Source organism: Schistocerca nitens, chromosome 2, assembly GCF_023898315.1.
Source record: "Schistocerca nitens isolate TAMUIC-IGC-003100 chromosome 2, iqSchNite1.1, whole genome shotgun sequence".
NCBI classification, from domain to species: domain Eukaryota; kingdom Metazoa; phylum Arthropoda; class Insecta; order Orthoptera; family Acrididae; genus Schistocerca; species Schistocerca nitens.
In genome coordinates this window covers 466,012,229-466,033,586 of record NC_064615.1, presented here as the reverse complement: position 1 = coordinate 466,033,586, position 21,358 = coordinate 466,012,229, and the positions used below count along the sequence as shown (strand labels likewise).

At 39.4% G+C, this 21,358-nt stretch overlaps 1 protein-coding gene across 2 annotated transcripts in view; it reads right to left on the bottom strand.

Moving 5' to 3' along the window:
• Window positions 1-1,252: 1,252 nt before the first annotated feature.
• The window catches only part of LOC126236371 (protein Gawky), a 274,769-nt gene continuing 254,663 nt past the window's right edge, over window positions 1,253-21,358 (bottom strand). For both annotated transcript variants that reach the window (XM_049945615.1, XM_049945616.1), the window contains 2 exons: window positions 14,031-14,150; window positions 1,253-2,139 (listed from right to left, as the gene is read on the bottom strand). In XM_049945615.1, coding sequence (XP_049801572.1) covers window positions 1,735-2,139; window positions 14,031-14,150 — 525 coding nt within the window. In that variant the 3' untranslated portion in view covers window positions 1,253-1,734. The remainder of the gene's footprint in view (window positions 2,140-14,030; window positions 14,151-21,358) is intronic.

Here is a 21,358-nt window from a genome sequence, read left to right as displayed (position 1 = left end):
AGTTTGCACAGGATCACTTACAAGATTATATCACATTTAATAAGGATGCAGCAAACTTTTTATATAAATACACATGTTTATACTTACACTGGCTACAATAGAATAATAATTAGAATGCACTTGGTTTTTAAATATTACCACTTTTCATAAAAATGTGTTTTTTAAACGCAATATATTAAATACCTCATATTTTACCTTAAAATCTTAATTCCTATGTATTTACGATTGATCTTAATCTACATAAAAACCTTGTGTTTCGATTCAGAATTTGGTACTATACTCACTGGAGAAAAATAATTACAGGTAAGCTTGTTATGTACACAATACTTGGCTCTTTTTGAAAAATCTTCCATATGTTCACTGCAGCTGCTGTCGTTGTTGTTGTTGTTATTATTGTTATTGTTGCAGTAGTAGTAGTAATAGTAGTACTAGTAGTTGTAGTAATAGCAGCAGTAGTAGATAGTAGATGTTGATGGATGTTGTTGCTGTTGTGGATGTTGTTGCTGTTGTTGAAGATGTGGTGGCTGTTGATGGCATTTGCATGGTTGTCATCTCTTTCACCATCATCACTGCATCCATCTATAATTATGGCTCTAGTCTAACCATGGCTTTGTAGCTTACAATACTTTATTTAAATGTGTGTGCAGAGCCACAATTTCAACAACACTGAGTCTGCTTCTACATTACTATACTAAACTCTTTTTTGGCTGTTATTACTATAAAGAAAACCTTAGTATACTCAGGAGTATAAGTTTTGCACTATCATCTAAAAGAAAAGAAAAGCAAATCTCTCGTTGCTTTTGTCGATTCTGAAGGAGAGAGAGCATTTTCATTAATCAAAACTGGGCAAATGGAACATCTTACATTGAACATAAAGCCACTTTAGAGTCACAGCACAGTTGAAAATACAATACACATACAAAATTTTATTCTTTCCAGTTGTTAAGTGGATACGTTTGATTACTCTGCACCAATTTACATCTATGCACACAACAAAGAAACGAGTGTATGCATAGCACCTACTAGTGCTGGTCAAAATTTATCACTATGTCTATATTTTCATTTTTTTTGAAGTAATGGATCACAAACATTGAACACTATTATTTCAAGGGAACACTTCGATTGTGTACAGCCGCAAAGAAATGGGAAGGCAGCACTTTTACAGGACAGCCTTCAAAAACTAATGCCAGGTATTTGGCACACAGTCTGATTGTAACAACATTAAATATTTTTAAAAATTAATCCTCACATCTTAACAGTCAAAACTGCAATCCTCATATATTTTATATACATATATATATATTTATATAAGTAACATAATAATAAGAATACAACTGCTGTCACTAACTAGACTCTCATAGTTATGGGGACAGAAGCAACCGTATAGCGCAAATAGGAAACTGAGATCACAGGTATGGAGATTTCTCTCTTCTCCACAGCAATGCGCACAGGTTCTCCAAGTCATTCTATTTTAAATTCAGTTTTGTTTTACAATGGCTACTATCCAACACATTTTGCAGTTGGACAGCATGCCGGCACTGAGGTGATAGATAGGAGATGGAATTTGGGAGCAGTTTCCTTATGTAAAAGGATGGAAAACTTCGAGTACGTCACTATGGAGAAGATTCGATAGAAGCTCATTCTTCACTCAATATTATGCCCAATATATGTTTACGTGCACAGATGGGACAAAGGAAAGGATTTTAAATTCCTGTAGGTAGGCACAAGTTTAGTTCACACTGAGCCCTCACCCAGTAAGTCACCTGGCAGGAACGAATTGAGAGACGAAGGCGTCGAGCGGTGCTGATCGCCACCTGACGTTCCGTCTCCCCACAAGGAACCTGAGACAGATGATGGAGTAGGTGGCCAAAGCTGGCTACCTGCAACTCCACCCCATGCATCAGATGCCGACTTCGCAGGCCCTGGACCACCTTGGGATCCTCCAGCACCACTGCCTCCTGATCCACGTCCACTACCTGGTCCTGGACCCCAACCACTGCCAGACGTCTGCTGGCCACCAGCACCACCACCACCACCATGGCCCAGGTGCTGTAGCAATGAGTGCACCTCCGACTCACCAGGTGACTCGGCAAAAATCGTCGTATTGCCGAGGACGCAATTGTTAAGTGCCCCTTGAGCCTGGAATTAATACAGCATTTTTTTTTTAAATGTCACTCTTTACATTTCAGTCATATTTTTAAACTTTCAGTGGAACAGTCACCACAAGTGTTTGATTAGAATCTTACAGTGCTCTTTAAAAAATTAACAGGGATCCAAAATGGAACTATCACTTAATTCTTTTACGACAAGAGTGCTATGTAGAAGCACCACAGTGAAGAAAAGTGTTTTCTGATTGACTGCTATGACAATTTCATTTCCTGAACAGCATCAACATTCACTGAACTTTAACAATGCAACAGTGAATGTGCGTTGAGCGGTCCATCCACTGTCAATGGTTCTTCTAGGCGCAGGCAGTGCATGAACAAGTTAAGACGTGAACACTTATTAGGAAGTGACTTGTTTTCTGAACAGCAAATCATGCACTCAGATCAATAAAATATAATATCACAATCACACGGAAAAGTGGAAATCAAATAACAGGTGGCTATTTGATGGGAAAAACACAGCTTAACAAGTTATTTACAAATAAAATGAAAAATTAAAATGCAGAAATATTCCTAGTTTTTTTAAGTAACCGTTATAGAAGTCCTAATAAATCAATCAGAAAGCATACAAAGTAATTTAACTCGATGTGGCATGGCTAAGTAACACTCCATCAAGGCCTAAGTTGGTAAAGATACTCAAATGGAAACAAGATGATTATCAACTACACAACTGAGGGGTGTTGGATCCACGCATAAGAAATTAATTTAGATGCAAACAGATTGAAGGAAATTCCAGAGTGGAAGTGAAGCAAAGTGAGGTTTAAATTAATCCAAGCATGAAAATGAACAGGTCCCATAAATACAGTTGCACAGAAAAGAAATAATGTTAAACTGAATAATCCTAAATTACATAATGTTAATTGGGATTGTAGGCAAGCTTTCTGAAACAGATAACAGAGTAAGAGAATTAAAAGATACGATACACCAACTGTAGAAACCTGCCTTAGAATGTGTATTGAAAGAGCCATCAGTAAGTTAGGTGAGAAAGATAATGGGCAAAACCTGATGGGGGGAAAAAAACTAAGATGGATATTAGTGACATCAAATGAAGAGTAACTATTGTGTGTGGGTAATGATGGCAGCAGAAAAATTTAAGTTTAGTATGTACCAACAGTACTGGAAATAGCGTAACATAGGCAACAAACAATTTCTGTGTCAAAACCATTTTTGTTCTTCAATTAAATGTAGTGGATTTTATTAAAATGCATAATAGAGGAGAAAGTGCTATATGACTTAAAATGAAGACTGAACTGCTTAAGGCAGCTGATGAGAAATAGAAGTAAAAAATTGAAATCAGTAACGAGTTTGGTACACACTAAACGATAATTGAAAAGAGAGATAAAATGATGGTAATATTTGAATGCAGAACATTTTAACCGAGAGAAAATATATTAGGACGGGTAGACGTGAAGATGCAAGGACTGTATTGGTACGGAAAGGGAGAGGAGGTTCGGTGAAATAGGAACAAGGCAGCCCAACAGGAGAAAGTATTGTCAGTGAGTCCATTATATAGCCAATAACATTAGTTCTACAGAGATGTAAAGCTTTGCTTTCATAGCAAATTTATTTCCTAGGACTGTTGCACTGATGAGAAATGATAATGAAATGAAATTCTCATTTCTTTTAATTGATGAGGAAAAGAACATGGGACAGCTAAGTATGAAACAATATTTCTTACAATTGGTGTAGCCTCATGACAAATGTCTTTTTGGACAAAGTTTAAAAAGACATAAACTTGTGTTTCGTGACTTTTCTTAAAACACTAAACATAAAAATAATGTATGTCAATGAATACCCCCCTCCCCCTTTGCCTGGTGCCATTTTCTGAGCACTGCTACTACGAAGACAATCTTTTAAGCTGCAGTGCGTGAGTGATTTCCAGTGGGTAGTTTTTGTTCTCTTCATTGCAGAAAAAAGTTACTCATATTAGTACATAGCTGTAAGCATAGCTGCAAACTTGTAAAGCCGCAGTAATTTATGTTGAGAAATATTTTTATATGAGTCTACAAGACTTATTTTATGCCCGAGTTGGCCAGTTTTGTTTTCCAATCACTGTACTGCAGAAACTACAATCAGCACTATGATGGACTTTGCTTGGTCCCTTCACTCATACAGGAGCTACAAATAATGCAATTCAAAGCGGAGTACGCAAAGCATTTGGGAATAGCTAACGTTGGCGGCATCATAAACTACATAGTTCAGGTCTGCTTTCTACTGATATCTTATGCAACTATACTTCAAAATACCATACATCATGTTGAAGTATCTGCAATTTCGTACAACAGGAACTTTAGCTTGAATACAAATTTACACCTTTCTTTGTTCCAACATGCTAGGTCCGACAACTGAGTCCCTAATCACCAAAATGCGGTATGTAGCTTGTAAGAGACCATTCAACTGCTCACTGTCTGATGTGGAACCCGAGCGTAACTTTACAACAGCACTGATACATCACTGTGTTTGTGCAGAGGTGTGTTCTTTACTTTGCAAGCACGCTCTCAAACACATTAAGTTTCCTAATTGGGCTTCACCACCTGATGTGCTATATTATTAACCAAAAATTGGTTACTTTTGCAATATTAATATTCAGAAAATAAGGCTACTTCAAACTATCCCTGATAAAATAATCCATCTAGATACAATTCGCTATGCAGTAGCTTTCATTATGTAAACGGCATTTTCATGTTTTGGGGCAGAGTTCGTATCTACATTGGAATTTACTGTATCACAAAAGCAAATTTTTCGGGCTCCTAATTATTACACTTTATTACACTGTTCTACAGTACCACAGGATGAATTTGTTACTGCTGACAATTATGACAGACTGACCACGGCATTTTGGATATTGCTCAGAGCACAATAAATCAATTTCCTGTATACGACAAAGACATATTTGACGAATGCAGCAATTCATTCTGCAGCTCTTGTAGACACCTGCTGTGTTGCTGATCTGAGCTCATGTATACAATCCTTTACATGAGCACACACATGTAAAAAATATCCGAGAAGTTTCAGGTGTTTCTGCTGAAATATACACAATTTGGGTAGCAGCAGGCCAACTGGTGTACAAGACAATTGCTATGAAGACATATCGGAAGTCTACTGCTGGAAGCAGAAGGCCCACTAAGTCAATGTGAATGTGGCAAAAAATGTGTGGTTCCAGGAAAGTGACCTATCCTCAGTAAGGATAACACTGCCTAACCTAATGTTGCTTTTGTAGTATTCGTATGTGAGTGCTGGCAATGAAGGACATATGACTGAAGCCCATGATTTTCAAACAGCTGTATGTTGAATAGGGTTAAGAAAAGGGTATATGTTAATAATCTCCAATACTATCACCACTTGAAGCATGTATCTTTCCTCCTTACTCACCCTGTATACCTACAAGATTTCTGTGTCTTTATTTTGTGTTAAACATTTTTTGGTGCATCTGATTTTATTACAAAAGCGAGGCAGCTTGAAGTTTATCATCTTGTCTATATGAGCTGACTACAGATCTCGGAGGATGCAAATGAGTCAAAATACAACCTTTATTACTTTTCAGAAAAAAGGTAGCTCTATTCTGATGGAGCTGTTATGTTCTGATATCCATCTCCATTAAAGGAACAAAATGTGCACCAAAAAAGTTTCAAAATGACTTGGGTACAGCAACTAAGGTGCTAATTGACAGCCTGATGCAATATCAACAAAGACCAAATACTCAGCATGCAACAACGAAGTTTCCCTTTAATATCCAAACCAATGAACCGACGACAAAGTAGCTTAATGCTGTCTAGGACTGATGGAATGCTATGAGTAACAAACAAGAAACTTTAGTAAAATTGTCAAACACCGACTGAATTTTTGAACAAAACAGTGTCTCTCAGCAGAAACATTTGAGACAAGGAAAATATTCAAGAAACAGAAATCAAAATTTATCAATTCCTCTTCCCTGAATTACAGTGGGCAGAGCAAATCTACTTGCTGGCGTGCGCACACACACACACACACAGACACACACACACACACACACACACACACACACACAAAATTATATTCAGTGAACTGAAGCTGTAAGGTGGGCTGGCTGGTGAGATGGCTTCGGTGGCATAGCACTTCCCTCAAAAGACAGAGATTTGGATTTCAATTATGGGTAAGCAGATAGTGTTAACATGTCAGTCAGCCTACAGATTTAAAAAAGCAGAAAGATTCTGTACTGCAATACAGACAAGAGTGATACCAGTCACACATTATTAATCATGAAATATTAGAACAAGTCAAATGAAAATGAGAACTACAGAATTTTCTAGAAGAGAACTTTTTTTCTGGCAGTGCCACTACTAGTGGTTAGCTCCTACTCGAAACCCTAACCCAATCGTCATACTGTTCATATGCTGGACATTCAACCAACTATGTTAATTACATGTAATTCAACTATTTATGATCCAAAGACATAACACAATGGTTAGAATAATGTGCAAAGTAAAACATCCTGCAGCAAACATCAGTAATTTAGTTTACTAGAAACTGTAATTTCTCAAATTAATCAAAGCAGCCAACAAAAGTGTAACCATTTACTATGAAACATATTTAGTGTTATGAATGACCATTTCTACTGTGGTATTCCACCAAATACAAAATTTAATATTTCGAAAACATATTCCTTTTTATTGATTGGCGACTCCATGTTGTCTTGTGCACAACGACCAGATAACAGGTATACTTGAAAAAAGAGACAGCATTGGTCGTATATTTTTACTATTGCAGAATCGATTTTCTGTCACTGAGTGACCATCTTCAGTGCTATATTGTATAACTTAAATTGGGATGCACTGTTGACACTATGCATTACGGTGATCACATAGACTCTATGTGATCGCCGTAATGCATAGTGTCAACAGTGCATCCCAATTTAAGTTATACAATATAGCACTGAAGATGGTCACTCAGTGACAGAAAATCGATTCTGCAATAGTAAAAATATACGACCAATGCTGTCTCTTTTTTCAAGTATATATTCCTTTTTTCTCAGCACTGACAATCTCTGTGTGTGCGTGTGTGAATAATGTAATTGTCAGTAAAATTGTTTAATTAATTATTTAAATATTAATACTAATTAATTAATTATTAATAAATATTTGAATGTTCCACTACTCTACAGCCTTTGCAATTCAATAAAGAGAGTCAGTTTGCTACTCAACAGTTGAGACATGTAAAGCCCTTATGAACATTATATGCTCTTGTACAAAACTAAAGGACGAAATTAACTCTAGTATGATGTTACACTGCTGAGTAACACAGCTCGATGAAACTTGGACCATACAGAGAAAGAACTGCTACAGCACAGGAGGATTCAAAAAGAAAGAATGGATTTCAATTGTTTATTACAGGCAAACTATAAAACATAGAAACACATTGGTCGTATGTCACTGAATGAGGAAGGCTCAAAATTTTGACACAGCAGCGCTGTTGTTTGTACCAGTATGGCAATTACACCACCAGATAAAACCATTCCGTTTGTGGAAGTCGCACTGAGCCAATCCACTGTTCACGTGCAGTGAGCATTCTGTTGAGTCAGCAAGAAGCCACCTACTTGCAAGCAGATTTATGACTGGCAAATATTTTTTTTTTAGGTTCACTGCATACACAAAGGGAAAAGTACTGGTTGGCCACTACATCTGATGAAAATGTTGAGCTTATCCAATGTGTGTTCACGTGGAGCCCTCAGAAATCGCAAGAGGGGCAGGCCACGAGCTTCAACTTCCTCAGCAATATTGCGGCATGTTCTCAGATAATACCTGCACATGAAGCCTTGCAAGTTGCAGTTACTGCAGCAATTGTGTCCTGGTGACCATAACAAAAGGTAGGAATTTTGCATTTCAGTTCTCCACGATGTGGCAGAGGACATTTTTTCCAGCGACTCACCTTTTCAGACAAATCAATGTTTTAACTATCGGGTAATGTAACCGGTCATAATGTACAAATTAGGGGGTCACAAAAACATGGCATTGTCATCAAACATGAATGAGACTCAATGAAACTGAATGCATTTTGCGCCATTTCTGTTCACAAAGTTCATGGATTTTTCTTTTTTGCAGAGGAGTCTGTGACAGGAATATCACATCTGGACATTATGATGGAAGTCGAGACAGATGGTGCATTGTCCTTCCTTGACGTCCTCGTTCGATGGAAAACCAATGGGCACCTCAGCCACAGTGTCTACAGGAAACCGACACACACAGAACGGTTATCTGCACGCTCTCAGCCACCACCATCCGGCACAAAAATGTGGCATTCTGAATACCCTCGTCCATAGTGCTCAAGTCGTCTCGGACGCTGAAAGTCTGCCACTAGAACTGAGCCACCTCTGAAAAGTATTCTGGGAAAAGGGGAAGAGCAACAGACATGTGTCACAGGCTATATCTGGTGTGACATGCAAGAAACACATCAACAGGGAAGAGAACACCATTGAAGAAGAAAGCAAGAAGCTTGTGTTTTTGCCTTTCTGTGGTACAGTGTTGGAAAAGATCAGCCAGCTCCTGAAGAGATATAACATTTCATCGGTGTTCAGGCCCCCAGCAAACATTCGACAGCTCATGAGGCCCGTGAAGGATGATCTAGTGCTTCGAATGCCTGGAGTGTACAAGATACCATGCCAGTGTGCCTGTTACTACGTTGGCCAAACAGTACACACTGTGGAGCAACAACAGACGTAACACATGAGGTGCTTATGCCTACACTATCCAGAAAAATCACCAGTGGCAGAACATGCCTTAGAAAATGGACACTGAATTCTATTCGACGAAACATCTGTCGTTATGAGAATGAAGGGATTTTGGGATAGCGTCATGAAAGAAGCTACTGAAATAAAAACCTCTGAAAACACCATCAACAAGGACAGCGGTTTGCAGCTCAGCACAGCCCAGTTAAAACGGGCGCGATGGATGTGGCGTGAAAACATTCCCATATATGGCGAGGAAGAGAGTACTAGTGACGTTACAGCCAGCAGTGTGGCTATATAACAATGCGGCCACGGCAACACAGCAGTCAGTCTTACCACTTGACAACGACTGAAGAGGCTCATGGCATTTTAATCACCTGATGCAGCTGGAAGCCCGAGAAAATTTTATTAATTCATATCGCTGCGAAATCATGCATTCATACATGCTGCAAGATTGATGTCTCTTCAACTTCAAGAAGATTACAATGATTTCATTTTTATGCACAATGGCGACCCACATCGTTTTCCCATTGAGGTGAAGCGTTACCTTAACAATACCATCCCACAACATTGAACTGCAAAAGGAGGACAACAAGATCTTGCACTTTTTTTTTGTGGGGGGTACATACAAGACAGAGTGGTCTTTATCTCGTCTATGGCAGCTACTCTCCAAGACCTGGAAATGAAATTGTTGAAGCAATCAATTCAATAAACAGGGACCTGTTGATTTGTATTTGGAATTAAATGGACTACTTTTTGATGTTTTTTGACCAACACATGGTACTAACATTGAGTGTATGGTATAGTGCGTGCGCGTGTGTGTGTGTGTGTGTGTGTGTGTGTGTGTGTGTGTGTACGTGCGTGCGCGCGCGTGCATGCGTGAACATAAAACTTTGAATCTTCGAAGGTAAATGAAAGAAATATTTAATAACATGAACAGAAATGATCCTTTTATTCGCAGACAATAATTACACCGAAGTCACCGTGAATCACGATGGTCCCCTGAACATTGAAAATAGTGGGATATGGTTCTTAACAGGGTGTGTGATCACTGAACATGTCAATGCAGATCTGCAACATACTCCCACACTGGTCACAAGGTTGATAAGGAGTTTTTGTGGTAGTGCATTCCATTCCTCCACCAGCGTGACTGACACCTGCTAGATGTCGTCAGTGCATGTGAATGTGCTGCAATACGCCTCCCCAATGCAATCCACACCTGGTCGATTGGATTTCAGTTGGGAGAAGGGGCAGGCCAGTCCATTCACCGAAAACACTCTCCTGTACAATGTGTTTGTACATTGTCATCCATAAAGATGAAGTCAGGGCTGATTGAACCACTGGAAGACACACATGGGGCAAGAGTACAATGTCACAATAATGCTGATTGGCAAGTGTGCCATATTCAAAGATTTGGATGTCCATACGTCCATGGAACATTATGGCTCCTCATATCACAACACTTGGACCACCAAAAATGATCATCATAGCGTGTAGGCTTTCACGGCCGGCGTCTTCAGTAATTAAAACGTCCGGGCTAAGAGGCCATGGTCCAATAGTAGAAATACTTCTCCCTGACGTTTCGTTGCCAACTGCGGGCAACATCATCTGAGGTGAGTCTACGACTGGCTGCTAGGCCGTGGAGGTCCTGTTTATATAGAGCGCGTAGAGGGCGCCAACACTCGTCACGTTTACTGTTGACAACACGTGACGAGTGGTGGCGCCCTCTACGCGCTCTATATAAACAGGACCTCCACGGCCTAGCAGCCAGTCCTAGACTCACCTCAGATGATGTTGCCCGCAGCTGGTAACGAAACGTCAGGGAGAAGTATCTCTACTATTGGACCACGGATTCTTAGCCCGGAAGTTTTAATTACTGAAAAATGATCATGTTTGACAATGCTGGACATACCCTCACACGGCGAGAGTAGGAACATGTATTGTACCAGAACATTGTCGAACATGATCGTTTTGGAGGTCCACGTGTGGGGTGGCATAACATTGCATAGGCATACTAACCACCACCTGTTTGAACACAGTACTCTCACGAGTCACTGTTATTGTGAGACTGTACTCCTCCCTGATGTGCATCTTTAAGTGGTGCATTCAGCCCTGATTTCATTTCCATGGACGACAATGCGTGACTGCATCAAAGAACGCAGGGAAAGGAGCTCTCGGAATGAGAGGTCACTTGGTGAATGGAATGACCTGTCCACTTCTATGACTTAATTCCCATCAAGCACATGTGGGACACATTGCGGAAATGCACTGCAACACTTCCACATGCACCGACAACCATCCAGAAGTTGCCAACCGTGCTGGTAGAGGAATGCAAGAACTCGTTTCCATTCTTGTGGCCAGCATTAAGCATACTGCATAGCATGCACTGCCATTCATGACGATCATGCACCCTTTTAAGAAATATGTCTCATGTTTTGTAATGTCCAGGAGGTGATCATGAATCGCAGTAGCTTTGTTGTATTTATTGTATTTGAAATTAAAAGTATCATTTCCATTTGTCTCATTGTATATTTCTCTCATTTATATTCTTTATTATAATGTAGCAGTGACACATCAAGCAAAAGTTACTTTCATCCTTTTTTGCACACCACTGTACACAATGATTCACTGTAGAGTCACAGAGGAGTATTACATATAACTAACACTGTGGAAATCAAGTGAGCATGGTAACAATGGTGTTATACTAGTGCCATATCTGTATCAGAAATTGTAAGACATTTCCAGGGGCAGATGTGGACTCTGACCACAATCTATTGGTTATGACCTGTAGATTAAAACTGAATAAACTGCAAAAAGGTGGGAATTTAAGGAGATGGGACCTGGATAAACTGAAAGAACCAGAGGTTGTACAGAGTTTCAGGGAGAGCACAAGGGAACAATTGACAGGAATTGGGGAAAGAAACACAGTAGAAGAAGAATGGGTAGCTTTGAGGGATGAAGTAGTGAAGGCAGCAGAGGATCAAGTAGGTAAAAAGACGAGGGCTAGTAGAAATCCTTGGGTAACAGAAGAAATATTGAATTTAATTGATGAAAGGAGAAAACATGAAAATGCCGTAAATGAAGCAGGCAAAAAGGAATACAAACGTCTCAAAAATGAGATCGACAGGAAGTGCAAAATGGCTAAGCAGGGATGGCTAGAGGACAAATGTAAGGATGTAGAGGCTTATCTCACTAGGGGTAAGATAGATACTGCCTACTGGAAAATTAGATAGACCTTTGGAGAAAAGAGAACCACTTGTATGAATATCAAGAGCTCAGATGGCAACCCAGTTCTAAGCAAAGAAGGGAAGGCAGAAAGGTGGAAGGAGTATATAGAGGGTCTATACAAGGGCGATGTACTTCAGTACAATATTATGGAAATGGAAGAGGACGTAGATGAAGATGAAATGGGAGATAAGATACTGCGTGAAGAGTTTGACAGAGCACTGAAAGACCTGAGTCGAAACAAGGCCCCCGGAGTAGACAACATTCCACTGGAACTACTGACGGCCTTGGGAGAGCCAGTCCTGACAAAACTCTACCATCTGGTGAGCAAGATGTATGATACAGGCGAAATACCCTCAGACTTCAAGAAGAATATAATAATTCCAATCCCAAAGAAAGCAGGTGTTGACAGATGTGAGAATTACCGAACAATCAGTTTAATAAGCCACAGTTGCAAAATACTAACACGAATTCTTTACAGACGAATGGAAAAACTAGTAGAAGCCAACCTCAGGGAAGATCAGTTTGGATTCCGTAGAAATACTGGAACACGTGAGGCAATACTGACCTTACGACTTATCTTAAAAGAAAGATTAAGGAAAGGCAAACCTACGTTTCTAGCATTTGTAGACTTAGAGAAAGCTTTTGACAATGTTGATTGGAATACTCTCTTTCAAATTCTAAAGGTGGCAAGGGTAAAATACAGGGAGCAAAAGGCTATTTACAATTTGTACAGAAACCAGATGGCAGTTATAAGAGTCGAGGGACATGAAAGGGAAGCAGTGGTTGGGAAGTGAGTAAGACAGGGTTGTAGCCTCTCCCCGATGTTATTCAATCTGTATATTGAGCAAGCAGTAAAGGAAACAAAAGAAAAATTCGGAATAGGTATTAAAATCCATGGAGAAGAAATAAAAACCTTGAGGTTCGCCGATGGCATTGTAATTCTGTCAGAGACAGCAAAGGACTTGGAAGAGCAGTTGAACGGAATGGATGGTGTCTTGAAGGGAGGATATAAGATGAACATCAACAAAAGCAAAACGAGGATAATGGAATGTAGTCGAATTAAGTCGGGTGATGTTGAGGGTATTAGATTAGGAAATGAGACACTTAAAGTAGTAAAGGAGTTTTGCTATTTGGGGAGCAAAATAACTGATGATGGTCGAAGTAGAGAGGATATAAAATGTAGACAAGCAATGGCAAGGAAAGCGTTTCTGAAGAAGAGAAATTTGTTAACATCTAGTATAGATTTAAGTGTCAGGAAGTCATTTCTGAAAGTATTTGTATGGAGTGTAGCCATGTATGGAAGTGAAACATGGACGGTAAATAGTTTGGACAAGAAGAGAACAGAAGCTTTCGAAATGTGGTGCTACAGAAGAATGCTGAAGATTAGATGGGTAGATCACATAAGTAATGAGGAGGTACTGAATAGGATTGGGGAGAAGAGGAGTTTGTGGCACAACTTGACCAGAAGAAGGGATCGGTTGGTAGGACATGTTCTGAGGCATCAAGGGATCACCAATTTAGTATTGGAGCGTGGAGGGTAAAAATTGTAGGGGGAGACCAAGAGATGAATACACTAAGCAGATTCAGAAGGATGTAGGTTGCAGTAGGTACTGGGAGATGAAGAAGCTTGCACAGGATAGAGTAGCATGGAGAGCTGCATCAAACCAGTCTCAGGATTGAAGACCACAACAACAACAACAACAACAATCTGTATCAGGTTTATTATTTTAACAGAAACAGATGTTTAATAACTGGAACTCTATTGAATCTCTCAATCAGGCCGTCCTTTTATAACACTCAAATACATGGTTTTAAATGAAGCAGCAACCATTCATATATATTTAAGATGTTGAATGTAAAAATGAATTATTCCCCAAACACACACACACACACACACACACACACACAGAGAGATTAAGCAAATTGGATATACTCACTTTATTAGCCTCTTCACGTGTAGAATACTTGGCAAGAGCAATTCCATGATTCAGGTACAAATGAAAACTGAGCAAAGGACCATGTTGCACACAAAGTGTCTTTAGTGTTGAGCCATCAATCTATAAGAAGAAGAAGAATACAATAATTAATATGGAGTGTCACAATTGACTCAAATATTGATTCTTTGACATACATGTATAAATAATGACGTGGAGTTAACTGAGCCTTGACTTATTATTACAGGCAGAAAAAAAAGCTAAAGGCAAAAACCAAATTGGTAACTATTTACTTAATTACAGAGAAATGATCCACTGCCTATGGACCATAAGATGGGGGAAATAACAACTGCACACACTGACAGTGTAAAAAGCGAGCAACAAATGACATGTAATTTTCATGCAGCCTAGAGCTTACAGAAGTGTGCAGATGTTGGATTGTGGCACAAGGTTATTGTGAAATGTGTGGGAAGTATTTTGGATCATCAGTCAAACTTCTTTAACTCTTAAGATTCTGCAGCACCCTTAGACTTTCATCATCAACCAACAGTGATTTCTAGAATATACCCTCCACGTCCACTTGGTACTAAATAACTACCCCAATCACAAAGAAAACATACATGATCAAGGGGAAGAACTTACGAGAGAATATAGATGTGATTTGTTGAGTGACCCAAGTTGTGCCCAGTTTATTGCATTTAAAAAAAATATAACCTCAGCTCAATATGTGTGCACGAGTGATCATGTTCACACCTGACTGTTCACATTGGGTAATGGTCTGGTACGTGCGACTGGTTGAAGGAGGGGGAAAACCGCTTTCCCAATTTTCACACTACTTTTCATTTCATGTGATTTTTTGCACATTTCTCAATTGGTTTTGGAGAAAGTACGTGGTTTAAAAATCTGAAATTTTTGCGCTTGGTAGTGTGGGACCTTAGATCTTTAACAAACCACCCACCTTTACACAATTCATAACAGTCATTGTTAAATGACGATATTTGTCAAGAATGTGCACTGATTTACAAATGTTGTATTTGAAAAGTGTGGTACGGTGCAACCAACTATTCACAATGTTTTAGACTATACATTAATGCTTGTGCAACAGAGCTAAAAATACAGAAGTGTTTCTGAAATGGTAGTGAGTGACAATGATACCTGTCTTCTTTCACAAGTAAATGCAAGTCATTAAATGAAACAATGGAAAATCCAGGATGGAATAGTGAGAATATTATGAAAAGGACTGATTGCTGCTCACCATATAGCAGACACATCGAGTCGCAAACAGGCACAGCAAAAAGACTGTCGAACAAGTAAGCTTTCAGCGTGTGCGTGTGTGTGCGCATTGTCTATTCTGATGAAGACCTTTTTGGCCAAAAGCTTACTTGTTTGAGCTTTTTGTTGTGCCTATAAGCAAATCAGCATCTTCGCTATAAGGTGAGTAGCAATTCATCCTTTTCACAGTATTGAGTTATAGAATGGCTTCAATGCTGTGAGTATAAGTCAAAGGAGCTCGCTCAGGTTTAGTATAGTGTCAAAGATTGCATTAAAGAAAATCAATTTACTAGCAATCAACATAGGCAAAATATCAGACCCTCGTAAGATTTAAATCATTCATATTCAGAACACTACAAATTTTTCCCTTAACAACAACAGGCTTCAGGGAAGTTGAACGCCTGCCAGAGGAAATGGACATGATGGCCGTCGGAGACCATAGTATTGCCGCAGCACTGTGCTCCCACAGTGAGTGTACCACCCATCTTGCCATGTGAATATGTCAGCCAACAGGATTCCTTGCAACCAGTATAAACACAGCCACCCAGTGAACTGTATTCAATAACAACCTTGCTTTGCACTTTATTATTTTCTCAGGTTGTGTTTCAGATTCTCTCTCTCTCTCTCTCTCTCTCTCTCTCTACTGTAGATGTAGATTTACTTGATCTGAGGACATCATTGTGGAGAGGGTTTCTGATTGGCACTTCTTTGTTGCATAGGTTGCTTTGGGCTTGTCTTAGTCTGTGTCTTGTCCACAGTCAGTTAGCAGTGTTTATCTAGACTACTGCTTGGGATTGTGTTCTCTTCCGCAGGAGGCCCTTCCGCCATGTGGTTTCACTCATTTCTCTCTTGGATTCTGACACATATGAGTGGCTAATATCCAGCTACTCATGGATATAGCAGCGACAAATGGTGACACTGTAAAGTCATCTGCTACAGTGTTACAGCAGCCAACTCGTTATATCATAAAAGACAAGCAGTTAATTTTTTTCCATACCTTACAATTAAGTGGAATATATATTTTGTATATGAAACTAGAAGAGGAGAGTAAATTAGTGTAAGATTAGACTTTGCTGTGGATTGACTATAATAAAAGCTTGGGAGATTTTATTTAACTGCTTTCTAGATGGAAATGGAAAAAGTAGATGCCAAAAATAGAAGTACATTTATAGACATTACTGCGTCTAAGGTGATTAATACACAAAATTTTCCTGTTTGACTTTTTTGCTTTCCTATTTCTGGGAGAGTGCAGTACCACATCTTGTAAATAATTATCCTACTTCCAGTTTCAAAGAACAGCGCACAGCTCTTAATGACCATATTTCTTTTAGAAAATTCATATGATGAAACCAAGCCAAAGTGGAACTTCATTTTAATGGACTTTTAATTCATCACCTGATCTCACCTTGACAAATTTTTGAATTCTTCTCTCAGTCTCTGAAGTGTTTCCATTTTAATTTCTATTTTAAAAGAAAGAATGACTTGAAAGTTCAGCATAGCCTCGAACACTACAGGTCAGGTAAATGAATTACTTTCAATCTATGCAGGTGTAGTGTTGTACCCTCATGTAGCGTAAACCATGAGAAGCGTGTTTCTTTCCTTATATTTGTTTCTATGTTGCTGTTTTTTGTCTCATTGAGTGGCTAATCCACAACAAAGGAATTCCCCACTCTCCAACGGCTGACATATTCTGTCGCAGATACACAGGTGTAGCAATCAGTCATTCACTGCCAGTCAGTTTGAATCAACTTCTCGAAAAATGGCTCCACTGTTTTACTGGTATAGTTTTGACAGTACAGAGACTCATAGAGTTTTGAAGTGCACAGGAGATAGGAGGTTGAGGACTCATACCATGAATATTGACCACATTTAGCAACTTTTTTTTCCCTTAAATGAAGAGCTAAAAAATTCTTCTGAAAAATTTTATTTACATTATAGAATATACAAGAAAAATTCTGTATGACATTAAAGTAAGATGAATTAGTGCACACTGTTTTGAAAGACAACTCTGCAAAGAACCCACTGCATCCCATACATTACTCAAATCAAACAATGGAAAATCCAGGATGGAATGCAGCAACATTTTGAAAAGGAAAGTTGCTACTCACCATATAGCGGAGATGCTGAGTCGCAGATAGGCACAACACAACAAAAAGACTGTCACAAATAAAGCTTTCAGCCATAAAGGCCCTCAACACACACACACACACACACACACACACACACACACACACACACAACTACAGCTCCAGGCAACTGAAACCTGTGTGTCTGTCATCTATTGTTCACAAAGGCCTCAATGGCCGAAAGCTTTATCTGTGACAGTCTTTTTGTTGTGCCTATCTGCAAGTAAGGAACTTCACTGTATGGTGAGTAGCAACTTTCCGTTTCATAATATCCATACATCATACAGACACTTGTATTTTTTAAGCTTAACAAATATTTATGTTTGAAGAAGAAGGGCGTTTATTGCACTCCTGAGAATCCTCAGAATGTAAAATGTTGTCATCTTTGATGGTGTCTTAGTGTGTCTTCATCAAAAATAATTTGTCCTCCTTGAGCTACTAAAATTTGTCAATATTTTTCGACAACTTTTTTTCCTTTTGTTTTCAATGATGCAGTAATTGGTAGTGGTGATGATTCATTGACAAGAGCTAGTAATGACCCCTCAGGTGATCATCTTGTGGAAGATAGACTGAAGAGTGAAAATTCTTGAGGTAACCTCATTTACCTAGGTTCTGTTTCCATTTACAAGGAACTATGCATAAGTCTTTTTAATTAAAACATCTTTTACAAAAGATTATGTGGTGAAAGCAAGGCCACGTGGAAATGCCTCGATGTACTTTTCCCTGAATCACCCAATCTCATTATGCAAAGATTTTTAAAGTAGTTCTCTGTAAATCCGTCTGAGGTACTTCCTTTTCAATGTCACCATTCTAAATGTTATAATATTTAAAGACTGTAAGAAAATGTGCCCTTTTAGCTCCCTAGTGTTACAAAACTTTGAAAATAGATGGTCTATGTATACATATATTTTAATAACAAAACCAAGGAAAAAACTTTACATGTACCATTACAATATTTGTAAATTTTCTTCACCAATTATGAAAGAACTTCTCCTTTCTCTAATAAAATATGAAATTGTGCAGTGACAGTTATCTTAAAAACAGAATCAACAAGAATGAGGAGAGCTCTTGTGAAGTTTGCAAGATGGGAGACAAAGTACTGGTGGAGTTGAAGCTGTGAGGACAGGTCGGAATCATGCTTGGGTAGCTCAGTCAGTATGTTGTTGTTTTTGTTGTTGTTGTTGTTGTTGTGGTCTTCAGTCCTGAGACTGGTTTGATGCAGCTCCCCATGCTACTCTATCCTGTGCAAGCTTCTTCATCTCCCAGTACCTACTGCAACCTACATCCTTCTGAATCTACTTAGTGTATTGATCTCTTGGTCTCCCTCTACGATTTTTACCCTCCACGCTGCCCTCCAATGCTAAATTTGTGATCCCTTGATGCCTCAAAACATGTCCTACCAACCGATCCCGTCTTCTGGTCAAGTTGTGCCACAAACTTCTCCCCAATCCTATTCAGTACTTCCTCATTAGTTATGTGATCTACCCATATAATCTTCAACATTCTTCTGTAGCACCACATTTCGAAAGCTTCTATTCTCTTCTTGTCCAAACTATTTATCGTCCATGTTTCACTTCCATACATGGCTACACTCCATACAAATACTTTCAGAAATGACTTCCTGACACTTAAATCTATACTCGATGTTAACAAATTTCTCTTCTTCAGAAACGCTTTCCTTGCCATTGCTTGTCTACATTTTATATCCTCTCTACTTCGATCATCATCAGTTATTTTGCTCCCCAAATAGCAAAACTCCTTTACTACTTTAAGTGTCTCATTTCCTAATCTAATTCCATCAGCATCACCCGACTTAATTCGACTACATTCCATTATCCTCGTTTTGCTTTTGTTGATGTTCATCTTATATCCCCCTTTCAAGACACTGTCCATTCCATTCAACTGCTCTTCCAAGTCCTTTGCTGTCTCTGACAGAATTACAATGTCATCGGCGAATCTCAAAGTTTTTATTTCTTCTCCATGGATTTTAATACCTACTCCAAATTTTTCTTTTGTTTCCTTTACTGTTTGCTCAGTATACAGATTGAATAACATCGGGGAGAGGCTACAACCCTGTCTTACTCACTTCCCAACCACTGCTTCCCTTTCATGTCCCTCGACTCTTATAACTGCCATCTGGTTTCTGTACAAATTGTAAATAGCCTTTCGCTCCCTGTATTTTACCCCTGCCACCTTTAGAATTTGAAAGAGAGTATTCCAGTCAACATTGTCAAAAGCTTTCTCTAAGTCTACAAATGCTAGAAACGTAGGTTTGCCTTTCCTTAATCTTTCTTCTAAGATAAGTCGTAAGGTCAGTATTGCCTCACGTGTTCCAGTGTTTCTACGGAATCCAAACTGATCTTCCCCGAGGTTGGCTTCTATTAGTTTTTCCATTCGTCTGTAAAGAATTCGTGTTAGTATTTTGCAGCTGTGACTTATTAAACTGATTGTTCGGTAATTCTCACATCTGTCAACACCTGCTTTCTTTGGGATTGGAATTATTATATTCTTCTTGAAGTCTGAGGGTATTTCGCCTGTTTCATACATCTTGCTCACCAGATGGTAGAGTTTTGTCAGGACTGGCTCTCCCAAGGCCGTCAGTAGTTCCAATGGAATGTTGTCTACTCTGGGGGCCTTGTTTCGACTCAGGTCTTTCAGTGCTCTGTCAAACTCTTCACGCAGTATCGTATCTCCCATTTCACCTTCATCTACATCCTCTTCCATTTCCATAATATTGTCCTCAAGTACATCGCCCTTGTATAGACCCTCTATATACTCCTTCCACCTTTCTGCTTTCCCTTCCTTGCTTAGCAGTATAGCACTTGCCAATGAAAGGCAAAGGTCACGAGTTCGAGTCTCGGCCTGGCACATAGTTTTAAGCTGCCAGGAAGTTTCATTCTGAATGTCACCGGTGGGACACAACCTGGTCACTAATGTGTACACTGTCTAAAGGCCGGCTGAGGACCACCGAACATATAAGGCTTAATGTAAGGGAAAGAACACGCTAGATTCTTAACATTTACAATGAACAGGTCAAGATTATTCCTGTGTGTTTATGTTATTTACCTAGCAAAATGTGATATCATAATGATGAATTCCAAACAGGAATCCAGCAGGATCTCCAGTCACTACTCAAATCCTTAGGCCCATGTCAGAACCTCTGCCAGGAGTCCATCTCTCTACTCACCCCTACCACTCACTGCACTCCTACCTTGTACATGCTTCCTAAAGTCCATAAACCTAACCCCCCCCCCCCCCCTGAAAGAGTCTCTGCTCTCATAGATCAACACCTTCAACCTATCAACCTATTACTCAAAACCAACCCTCCTATATAAAAGATACCAACCATTTCCTCCACTGACTCTCCGCAGTTCCTGTCCCTTTACCACACAGTGCCCTGCTCGTCACTATTGATGCCACCTCCGTGTACACTAACATTGCTAATGCACATGGCCTTACCACTATTTAACACTACCTTTCCCAATGCCCGATGGATTACAAACAAAAAACCTCTTTCCTAGTCGCCATTACCAACTATATCCTCGCTCACAATTACTTCTCCTTTGAAGGCATTACCTACAAACAAATTCACGGTACGGCTACAGGCAACCGCATGGCACCATCCTATGAAAACTTAGCATGGACCATCTAAAGAAAACCTTCCTAAACACCCAAAATCCTAAACCCCTCACCTGTTCAGATTAACTGATGACATCTTTGCTATCTGGATTGAAGGTGAGGACACCCTATCCATACTCCTCCAGCAAGAACCTCAATAACTTCTCCCCCATTTGCTTCACCTCGTCCTACTCAACCCAACAAGCCACCTTCTTAGAGGTTGACTGCCAACCCCGAAGATGGCTAGATCAGTACCTCCATCCATATCAAACCTACTAACCACCAGCATTACCTCCACTTTGACAGCTGCAACCC